General features: G+C 65.0%; 1 protein-coding gene across 5 annotated transcripts in view; it reads left to right on the top strand.

Annotated features, from left to right (window-relative positions):
- The window catches only part of KCNQ1 (potassium voltage-gated channel subfamily Q member 1), a 315,307-nt gene extending 305,965 nt beyond the window's left edge, over nucleotides 1-9,342 (top strand). For 3 of the 5 annotated variants that reach the window (XM_088017545.1, XM_028117975.2, XM_088017544.1), the window contains one exon: nucleotides 8,083-9,342. In XM_088017545.1, coding sequence (XP_087873671.1) covers nucleotides 8,083-8,307 — 225 coding nt within the window. In that variant the 3' untranslated portion in view covers nucleotides 8,308-9,342. The remainder of the gene's footprint in view (nucleotides 1-8,082) is intronic. The other 2 variants (XM_088017540.1, XM_088017541.1) reach the window with 2 other exon arrangements.
- Nucleotides 9,343-11,332: the final 1,990 nt, after the last annotated feature.

The raw sequence follows: 11,332 nt of genomic DNA on the forward strand, positions 1-11,332 counted from the left end.
TGATTGCCATAAACCACTGCACGAGACAAATAGCACACTAGGGAAACACATTTGTGATGTACGTGTGGAAGGACAGACTTCCTTAATATACAAAGAGCCCTGATAAATCAATGACAATGAAAACACCTGGCCGGCAGTGTCAGCCAGGGAGGGAGCAAGCACTGGGCTTGGAGGACCTCTGCACCTCCTGCCTGGCACTGGGGCCCTGGGAGAATGTCAGGGGACCTCACTTCCTCATCCAGCAAGTGTTCACAGAGCACCGGCTCCATCCCACACGTGTTCACAGAGCACCCACTACATGCCAGGCTCCGGGAGACCGTCTGGGAATACCAGAGTGACAGTGTGGCCAAAGGCCTGGCCGCAGGAGCCTTCAGTGAGTGGAGTGGAAGGGGCCATGAGCAAGCAAATCAGCAAACGAGGACATTCTGGGGAGTGGTGAGAGCTATGAGTAGAACCGTGAGCGATTCAGTAAGGAGGCTCCTGGCTGAAAAGGTCAGGGAAGGCCGCTGCCAACACTGGAGTTGCGGTTCTACGACATGGTGGCAGAGGGAAGAGCACGTTCAAAGGCCCTGGGGCACGATCAACATTTGAGTTGCGGTTCTACGACATGGTGGCAGAGGGAAGAGCACGTTCAAAGGCCCTGGGGCACGATCAAGAGGGATGTGTGTGCTCAGGATCCGAGAGAAGGGGGTCCGGGAGGACTGACTGAGGGGGCTGCAAAAGATTACATTGCACTCTGGGTGCACCTGCCAGGAATTCTGCGGAGGGCGCTAGCTCAGGTCAGCGGGGAGAAGCTCAGCCTGGCAGCTGTCTAGGCCAAATGGGAGGGAGCCAAGCCTATCAGTGAGAGGGGACGCGACAGTGCCGGCGAGGGATGCGGGTGGCCCAGGCTGGGGTGTCAGAGAAGGAGAGGAGAGGGGTGGGATTCAGGGCACACGCTCTGGAGCGCCGCGGGACCCCAGCTGAGCACTGCACTATGGGAGGGCCGGCACCAACCCTGAGACAGGAGGACAAGGTTGGGTGCAGTTCTCTTTGTGACCTGCTGTGCTGAGGTGCTGTAAGGCCCGCATGTCGGTGGAGGCGAGCTTCTGGGGCCCCGGGGAGGGCACAGAGCCGGGGCCGAGACTTGGGGGTGTCTGTGCAGAGGGAGGTCCTAGGGCTGGGCGCAGAGGGTGGGCGAGGTTGTGCCGGCCTGGTGAACACAGGTGCAATGACCCTGAGACCCCTGCCCACGGTCAGCCTGGAACGAGGCACTGCTGAGCTCCCTGGCAGACCCTGGGCATCTGTGAGGCGGCCCCCAAGCAAGCAGGTGTCTGTGGGGCTGGCAGAAGTCTCCCTGTCATGGTGCTCTCTCAGAGGGAAGCAGCCTGCACTCCTGAGGGGTGGTTAGCGAGGGCCAACCAGGCACTGACAGACCTCTAGAAGGCTCTTGGGTCGGGGCGCTGACCGGGTCCTCAGCCATTCGGTCACGCTGTGCAGAGGGCCCAGCTGAGACGTGGCTGACCTTGGCGGAGGCTCAGTCCACACCTGCCATAGCGTGGCCTCCTCCATCCCCCCTGCAGCCCAGATAGCAGGAGACGCAGGGACGGACCCTAGGACAGAGGCCTCGGAGACGCTCACCTTAGCCCAGTGCCAAGTCATCGACCCCACCATGACACGAGCGGCTGCCGTGTCTCCTGCCCCCGTGAGCCGAGGCTCACCCCTAGCCTGGCCTCCGCCCGAGCAGAGGGCGCTGGCAGACAGGCGGAAGGACACGGGTTGGTGACCATGAGTCCCTGTTAGAAGACATTGGCATTCAACAGAGCCCCCTTGCCGGAGGGGGGGGGGGGGGTTTGCTGCTCAGCCTCTGAGTTGCTCTGTCCCAGCAGCATCGTGGACTGTGGAGGGGAGCTCACGTCCTTGGCACATGCAAAGGCCCAGGGGCCTAGAGGTCCTGGTAGATACGCCTGTACCCTCGGCAGCTCGGGGAACATTTTAGTGAATGGTGACCTGTGTAAAATCACACCTGGGGCGGCTCGTGCATTCTCCAGCACGGTCTTCGTGCCCCAGAAAGCCCGGTGTGCATGCGCACGCACACACGTACCCACACATGTACCGGCCGGCCTCGGAGGCCAAGGGACTCGGCCAAGGTCACCAGGCTCGGACAAAACCCCAGGCGGCCCGTCCAGTGCCCGAGGCCTCCTCCCCTCGGACCCGGACCCAGTGCCACGCACACCCCCAGAACCTCCTCCGAGGCCGCAGGCCAGCCCTCCCGCGGCTCCGTGGCCCACGCATCGGACCCTGTGGCGTGGCCGCGCCCTCAGCAGTGGGTGCGCGCCTCGCTGCAGGACGGAAAGCTCCAGCAGAGCGGCGGCCCTGGGACTGGCAGTAAAACCTCTGCCGCTAGAAACACGGTTGGGTTTTCTCCAAGAGCTAAAGCACTAAAACAAAGTCATAAACACAATTACACCGTCTCCTGCCATAAATTAGGACGTTATGAAGCGCTGTGATCTATTCCCACTCATACCCAGCTCTGTAAGACGGCCCAGCCCCACGGGCCCTAACGAAAGGGTGATTTATGGGCGCTGTTGTCGGCTTCTTGCCGTGGGGGAGGGGCGCTCCCGAGCCCTGAGGAGTCAGAGGCCCAGCGCCAGGGGCGGACCTGCGGGCCACATGCGCGCGCCGGGCTGGGCAGGACATCCCGGAACAGCTCGCCCCAGGCAGGCGGACAGGCACCCTGTGCCCCCTCTCTGTCCCCGGGGGGGGGGCTCTGGAGTCCAGCTGCTGGGCAATGTAGCCCTGGCTGTGTCCACCCCCCGGTGCTGGCGAGGGCGAGGAAGGGCAGAGTCCCCGGGCTCGTGGAACCTGATTCTAGTGAGAGACACAAACACACACCCGGTGTCTTGGGGGAAAATATGGGCTGCTCAGGGGGGATCCGGAGGGCTGTGGCAAGGGAGGGAGGTGACCTCAGGTCGGCGATGCTGGTGAGACCTCGTTGGGGGCTTGGGGGTGGTGACTGGTGCAGGCAGCTGGAGCAGTGGGGACGAAGGCCACCATGTGTGAGGATCAGCTGAGGGCTCTGCAGTGGAGTGAATGAGGAGGGAGGAAGGGAGGCCAGAGAGCCAAGGGGGGCATGCAGAGGACCACGCAGGGACTCAGGCTTCCAGCAGTGGGATGGCAGCTCGGGAGGGTATGAGCAAGACAGCGACGGGACCCGGCGTGTGTTCGGAAAGGCCTGTAGAAGCATGTTGGAGGAGGCAGGGAAGCTGGCTGGCAGGCTACTGCACCTGTCCCAGTAAGAGAGCATGGTTACCTAGCCTGGGCTTGGCCATGGAGGGGTCCCCCAGGCTCTGCCGACAGACAGAATGCCGAGCGTGATGCTGAGATTTGGAGCCTTTTCCCGAGATGAGGAGACTTCGGGAGGACCAGGGTGGGCCCAGAGAGGTGGAAGCACATAGACGGGGGGTGCAGGAAGCTGTGTTCTCACAGTCTGAGTTCAGCCTGGGGCTGCATGTGCAGGTGCTGGGTGCGTCCCTGGTCTGAGCCTGGTGTGCTCCAGGTCAGAGGATGGGGGGGTGGCCCTCCTGTCAGTCAGTGGGGAGGGCTCTGGGCAGGCAGGCCCCAGATGGAGCCGATGCCCTCCCCTTTGTGGCTTTTCTCAGGGGATGTGGGAGCTCGGCATCACCCACAAGGGCTGGAGGGCACAGGGAGCAGAGGTCATAGGTCCCTGTGACCCCCGCCACCCTCCCTGACCAGGCAGCAGCTTTTGGAGTGAGGGTCAAGGGCCATGCCCATAGGAAGGGGGCACAAGCATGGCATTCTATGGGGATAGAGAACTCAGAAGTCCTGGGGCTGGGGGGGGCAGGACAACCTCCTGTAATCTGCTCAGCAGCCCTGCGGCCCAGGGTGGGGGGTCACCCCTCTCAGACCAAGCCCTTCCTGTGTCCAGCAGGGCCCGAGGACCCCTTGGTGTGGCCAGGCTCTTTCATGGGGCGGGCACACACACTTCTATCCACCAATCAGAGTTCACTCCTCAGACCCCCATGTCCCACCCTGTGCTGGGGGCATCTAGTGAGCTCTGTGTGTTTGGGAGGGATGGCAGGGTGACACCGCCCACCCATGAGACTCTGAGGTGTGGCTGGGGCTCGAGGGCCCTGGCCAGGGGAGGTGGGCCTCTGTCCTGAGCTCTCCAGCACAGGGCTCCCTCCTGGCCTGGCCAGAATGGGGACTGGGACGGTGGCACCGGGGACCCCTCCCCTGAGCCCCTCCTAGACCTGCCCCCAGCTGTGTCTCCAGGGACTTGAGGCACCACTGGACCTCAGCTGCATCACCCGTCTGATGGGCTCAGACGGCAGCCACACGGCAGCCCCCATGCCCCAGCCCTTCACTCCCGCATCTCCCTGGTGTCTGTGCAGTTGGGGGGGGGGGGAGCCAGGGAGAGCCAGAGGCCCGCAGGAGGGATGAGGGGGCAGGTAGAGGAGGAAGGGAAGGCAGAGCCAGTATGCAGACGTGCTGAGTGATCACAGCCACGTCACTGTGCACGTGCCCACTGTGCGTGCCAGGGTGAGCTAGCTGGGGCTCTGGGCTCCTGTGTGCCCAGCCCTGAGCCTAGAACCCCCCAGCTCCCTACAGCCCAGGTGGGTCCAGGGCAGTCTGCAAATAGGAGGGCCCAGGTGACCTTCGCCGGGGACCCCGCAGAGGGCTCTGGGATGTCCCGGGAGGAGGTTCCACCCCACCTGCAGACGCCAGGGCACCACCTGCTGCCTCTCGGGGCCGGGGGCTCCCTCCCCTCGAGCCCCAGGCCTCCGTGGGCCCCCCTTTTGCTCGTCTCCCACCGGAACAGCCAGGGCCATTGGCAGGTCGAGAGCCGGCATCAAGGCTGAACAGGTCCTGCAAAAATCTCCCTTGAAAGACTCTTTTTCAAGATTTTCTTTTGAAAACAAATTCATAACCACATCACACAGGAACCCCGTCGCCTCGGGTTTGATCACCAGCCGCCCGGGGTCCTCTCGCTAGCTGTTACTCTAATTGCTTTTTTTTCCTTGGAGGGCCGCGTGCGTCGTCTGTGGTTATTAATCTGGTGAGTCGAGGCGAGGAACAAGGGCCCTTTGTCGGCCCTGTCCGTTCAGTCTCTATCAGATTGCAAGGAACCATGAGGTCCAAGATCCCCAAAACCGATCTGCCCCCACGGCTCTGGGGAGCGCCGTCGCAGTCCCGTGCGGGGCTGCCTTGCCCTGGGCACCCGCCAGGTGGTCGCACCTCTCTGCAGCTGGGGTTTGGCCACTGAGCACCCCCACCCTACGTGTGAGTGGGAGAAAGGCACGCTGTGCTCAAGCAGAGAAGGGAGGGGGACAAGGCCACCTCGGGGGCCACCTCTCTGAGAAGTGACGGAGCGGGGCCTGCGACCAACGGGAGCTACCTGCCCGTCACCCTGGCTCGGGCCCTCCTGAGCCCGCAGGCCAGGGAGAAGGAGGGAGGCCCCTGCCAAGGAGCTGCTGCATGGATCCTGGGACCACCCTGAGGCCCTGCCCCGGAGCAGAAGAGTGTCTGACTACGTCGGCCCGGGGGGCTGGGCAATCACAGCAAATGTGGGGTACTCAGTGCCAGCACCTGAGCCCAAGGCAGGCCTGGGGGGTGGGGGGGGACCAAGTTGGGCCACCAAGCACCAGGAGGGGGCCTAGCTCTTCAGGGAGCGGGGGAGAGGCTGGGAGGGCTCTGGAAGGCTTGACCCCCACCCCCGGCGTTCACTGCACCCCTGCCTGCCCCAGTATGGCCTGCAGGACAGTGCCCGGTGGCGGGACGGGCCGAGCGCCTCCCCCGGCTGCGCCCAGCCGCCCCCACCCCTCCTGCATCCCAACCACACTTCTGTTTCCTTTTTGTCCAAGAACACCCTGTAAAGGCTTCCATACCCACTTACACATCTGGGGGCTCCAACAGATGTTCGAGTGCCGTAGAGTGAAAATTTATGAAACCACAAATTCTCTTCTGTAATGTATTTGGGGCTCTAATTAATGCCAAACCAATTGATACCCGAGCTGGGGCCTGTACGGTTAAATGACACTGAGCCATGCCTGGACGTGCCTCCTTCAAAGCCATTCGTGTGCAGGGCCTGGGGAGCGCAGGTGACCTCCCGGGGGCCTCCCAGGGTACCCGCAGGTAGTAGAACTAAGGGGCCCCAGGGGATCTCGGGCCAGGAAGAGGGGTGGGGTTTAGGTGTGACCGCAGACAAGTCCCTCCACCCCGTGTCCCCTCCTGCCTTGCTCACTGTGAGTGTCCACCCAGCCTTCTGAGCTCAGCTTGGACCCCCCGACACACACCCTCACCGCCTCCCAGGTCTGGCTGCATCAGCCTTGACCCCTCCCGGACTGACAAGCGTGTCTTCCCAGCATGGAAGCCCAGGGGTGGGGCTTGCAGGGGTGAAATGGGAGAGGCAGGGGTCCCAGCCGGTGACCATGTGCAAGGCCCTTCTCCTCCTGGGGCCTCAGGGTCTGTGTCTGTGGGTTGGGGTGTAGGTCTCAGTTTGGGGGCTAGGAGAGCTGAGCAGCCCCGGGCCCCACCCCAGCCAAACCAGAGAAGCCCTGCACCCCTTCCCTTGATCGCCTGGGCTCCAGCATCAGATTTATCTGGGAAAGTAGAGGATCAAGCCCCTTGGGCCCCGGGTGATGGGGCCTCAGACGAGCAGCTGTCCCAGGGGGACTGAGAGAGGTAGTTCTCAGAGCCAGGGCCACCGGCCGGAGGCAGAGACTACACCGGCCTCAGCCCTGCAAAGCTGAGAAGATGGGTCACCTGGGTTGGAGGAGGGCACAGCCCCCCTCCCAGACAGCCCTTCCAAAAGGGGGAGGGCTGAGGACGGGGAACCCTCCCGGCCCCCATCCTGCCCTGCCTGGCACAGGGGCTCGGGGTAAGGGACTCCTCTGGCTCCTCAGGGGAGACCCCTCTTTTCTTCTTGTTCCTCCCTCCTCGCCCCTCCCCTGCAGTTCAGCGTCTCTGGTGGGCTGGAGGGTTGTGGGCTGCCATACCCGCCTCTGGAGCCGGCCGCCCTGGGGACCCGGCTCCTCCAGCCCTCACGGGGTTTAGGGCCACTTCACTCAAGAGCAGTTTCCCCAGGGCAGTGCAGCCAGCACCCAGCTCTGCCTGGTCCCGGTGAAGGGGTGCTGCGGCCAGCGGTGGGCCCAGGGGTGTCTCGGGAAGCAGGCTGGCCCCGGGCAGCCCCGGACAGAGCCCTCAGGTAGAGCCGGCCCCCTCTCCGTCCCGCACCGTTCCGTTCCCAGTCCTCCGGGTGCTCCAGGCACCCACAGCAGCAGCAGGAGGGCCTACTTCGTTCTCTGACGCACGTCGTGAAGGAGTCACCCCCAAGGCCCTGCAACCCTGGCTCATGCCTGGACCCCACAAGCTCCCGGCTCGCTGGCTCCACACCCTCTGCTGGCCCACTCCCTGCGGCGGGGGACGGGGGGGAGGGCCCTCGCTCGACAGCGCCTGACCCCACCGGGCCGCCCCGCACTGCCCGGGGCTGCCTTCAGCCCCCGCACTCCTAGCCCCCGGCAGGCAATGTGGGGGACGCACCCGCTGGCCCCGGCCCATGCTGCCCCTGCGTTTGCTTCCAGTCTCCCAGGGTGAACCCGTCTGTTCCCCATTGGCAGCCCCAGAGCTCAGAGCGGGTCAGGCTTCTGATAAAAGGGGGTTGGGCCACGTGGCCAGAAAGAGCGCCCCGGCCTGACCCCGGGGGAATCGGTGCAGATGGGGTCCTGATTGGGTGGGGACTCACCGGGAAGACAGTGATGCTGCTGGGAGGGGGGCAGAGAGGCAGGTGGAAGACGGACCCTACCCTGCGACCCCTGAGCCCTTCCCAGGAGGAATCACCTGGTCCACCTACAGGAGAAAGGGGGGTGGTCTCTGCAAATGCAGACACACACAGGGGGCCGCGCACACGTACACACATTCCCCGCACACCCAGGCCTGTGCACGGCTCACGTGTGCAGGGACCCTCGGGCCTGCTCCCTGGGCACCTGCCCTGCCCCAGCCCTCGCCGAGCCCAGGCCCCAAGGCCATCTGCACACCTGGGCTTCTCCCACTCAAGACTCACCTCTGCTCCTCTCTCCACAGGTGACACAGCTGGACCAGAGGCTGGTGCTCATCACAGACCTGCTTCACCAGCTTCTCTCCCTGCACCAGGGCGGCCCCCCAGGCGGCCGGCCCCCCAGCGAGGGGGGGGCCCAGGCCCTGCGGCCTTGCAGCACCATCAGCCCCGAGCTCTTCCTGCCCAGCAACACCCTGCCCACCTATGAGCAGCTGACTGTGCCCCGCAGGGGCCCCGACGAGGGGTCCTGATGGGGGCTTGGAGCCCCAGGCCTGTGAGGGCAGGGCCGGCGGGGCTGTTCAGCCTGGCCCACCTCCCACCCAGCAGGGGCACCCCACCCCACAGGTCGCCGGCATCTCCTCGAAGGCCCAAGAGAGCAGCCCCTCCCTCCCAGGCCTCGGACCCCCCAGGGGCCACGCCGTCCTGAGAGCCTGCACTTAGAGGAGTCACCGAGGCCACCCTTCCAGCCAACGGGTACTAGAACTTGGCTGGGTTTGGGGGCCCCTCTCAGCTCTGAGACCATGGCCCCCCACATCATTTGTATGCCAGTTGGGACACAGTGGCAGGGCTCAGTCTAGACCCCCGGGGGGCCAGGCATCCTAGGCACTTGGTCCAGCCCACATATGGTCAAGAAACAGCACAGGTGTGTGGCCCACCCTGGTGGGCCTGGGCCCTTCCTCGGGGGGAGACAGAGGGATGGTCAGGAGAGGGTCCACGGGTACCCCACCCTCAAACTCGAACCCAGGACCCGGGGAGGAGGCAGGCAGGGCAGGGCTGGCCCAGCCCGTGCCAAACCGAGGATGCCCATGATCAAGGCCTAGCGGCCCCGCTCAGAGGGCCCCAGGCCTGGGCCGTGTTCTCCACCCCACAGAGACACCGGCTCAGAGGGCCAGGGCTGTGACGGAGGGGACCCTGAGGCTACCGCGTCCGGCAGGAGGGCCCGGCCCACCACGGTGCCCAGAGTGCTCCCTGGGGGTGGACTGTGCCCCACTGTGGACTGGCAGCTTCTCCTGCCCACCCCCTGCCCTGCGCGCGGCCCCCACCTCAGCTCCCCGCCAGGTCTGAGCAGCTAGAAAGACACACAGAACCGCCGCCCCGTCCCCAGCCGGGGGTGGGGTGGCATAAGGGTGTCACAACCCCTGCACAAGACAGGGGCTGCTCCTGGGCGTCGCATCTCACGGAAATCAGAATAATTTGTGGTGATTTGGAATCTGTTTTAATGAGCTTCACAGTGTGATTTTGATTCTTAATTGTGGCGCTTTTCCTAATAAACGTGGAGTCACGGAGCTGGTCTCGGGCCTGCCCTTGCCTTCATCCCCGAGGGCGCGGTCCATCTTTGGGACAACCCGTCCTCCTGCGGAGCTGCAGTCCCAGCTTTCAACACTCCGGAGCACCCTCGTTGCCGTCTGCACTGGCCCAGGGAAGGGGAGGAGCCCCGGAGCCCCCAGCTCTCTGGGAGGAGCCTTCCCCGCCCCGGCCCCAGGGGCCCAGAAGCACCTTGAGGCCAGGCTGTTACTGCCCCAGCCCTGTAGCCAGCACCGAGCTCAGCTCTGCCCACAAGAGCTGATCAGAGGGAAAGAACACAGCCAGAAACATGGCCTGGCCTCCAGGCTCTGCTTCTGTTGGCACCTTTGCTGGAATGTTCTTCCTGCCCTCACCCCTCGCCACTACTGGAGTCACTTCTGTGGTCTGTGGCCCAGCTCAAAGCCCCCCCTGAGAAGCAGCCCCCTCCAGGCCTTGGGACCCCTCGAGGGGATTGGGCTGACGGGCGAGGTCCTTGTCCCCAGACGCGCATCGGGGGTAGAGCTCCAGGACCCTGACCTCCAGGCCCACGTCCCTCACACCAGCTCCACACTCACTTCTTGGGCCCCAGGGCTTGGTGGAGAGAGGACAGGGCCCTGCCCTCCCCTGCCGCCTACCTATGGGCCTCTGCGCCCCACACCTCCTCCCGGGGCCAGCTACCTTCCCTTCCTGCCTGGTGGACAGGACCCCCACGGCCTCCTTAGGGGCAGGCGTCCAGGTGGCTGCTGAATAGGAACTCATCTCACAGAGGAGGGGGCCGGGCTTCAGAGAGCTCACTGAGGCCATGGATCCAGTCAAAGCCTCCAGCCCGGGTTGGCATGCCTCCTGATCAGGGCCGTTGCGGTCCCGGGGCTTCCCCCTGGGGCAGATCTGACCACCTGATGTGGTCAAGATGTGGTCACTGCCCATCTCCCAGCAGCTCCCCCGAGCCCCTGGGGAAGGCGGGCACCTTGCCAGGACCAGGCCTGGGGGTGCTGGGGTGTGGTGCTGGGGGGGTAACCGCCTCAGGGGCACACTCTGGCCTCTCCATCTGCCCCTCCCAGGCCAGGGCCCTCCTTGACCAAGGACCCAGGAGCTCTACCCTGGCAGTGGGGCATGTCCAGGCCCACCCTCCAGGATCTTTAAGGATCCCTATGGGAGTGGGTGCGGGGAGTGACTAGGGCTCCAGAGCGCCCGCACAGACATGCCTGCCCCCTTCCAGGCCTGGAGCTCCCTTGGGCCTGCCCAGCTTCAAACAGGCTGGAGGCACATGCCAGGGGAGAGCTAGCCCGCCCTCACCCTGCCCCGTGGGCACCCCCGGCACTCAGCGTGGCCCCCCAGCCAAGTTCTCCCCTTCGGCTCACAGATGCGGGCACACACTCGGCCGGGGCGGGGGCAGGTAAGCCTGCTACACCCGCCTGACTGCTCCTCAGTCCTCCGGGACTGCTCACCCCCCTGCTCCCCTTCCAGAGCCCACCTGCATCCCCAGGCCGTAAGGGCTGGGGGGCGGCTGACCTTTGGAGGACGGGGCTGTGCCAAGGCTACTAGAAGCACCTGGCAGCCCGTGTCAGGAGGCAACCCAGGTTCCCGATGGAGTGGGAAGGGAGGGCCTTGGGTCCTGCTCTGCTGAGCCCCACTGGGTCGGTGCCCCCCAGGGTCTCCTGCCGTGGGGCCTGGATATCTGGCCTGGGCGCGGGGGCGGGGGGGGAGGGGAGCAGGAGGGGCAGCGCGGAGCCTGGGGCCTCCCTCGCCTGCACCCACCAGGGGAGGGACAGGGGCAACAATTACTGGAAAGGCAAAAGCTGTTGTTTCCTTGTTGGGTAAATATTTGTGGAAACCCCAGGAAGCGGCTGGCGGGAGAGCAGGGCCCTCCGCGGTGGCGCCCCGGCCCCCCGGCCCCCCGGCCCTCGGTGTGCCTGGCGCGGGGCCGCCCATCTGGGCAGGGCACGGCCCCTGCACCCAGCCCGGCTTTGTTTCCCGTATTATCGACTGCAC

This window comes from Eumetopias jubatus, unplaced genomic scaffold, assembly GCF_037043125.1.
Source record: "Eumetopias jubatus isolate StellerSeaLion01/CBP00866 unplaced genomic scaffold, mEumJub1_p1.0 scaffold_13, whole genome shotgun sequence".
NCBI classification, from domain to species: domain Eukaryota; kingdom Metazoa; phylum Chordata; class Mammalia; order Carnivora; family Otariidae; genus Eumetopias; species Eumetopias jubatus.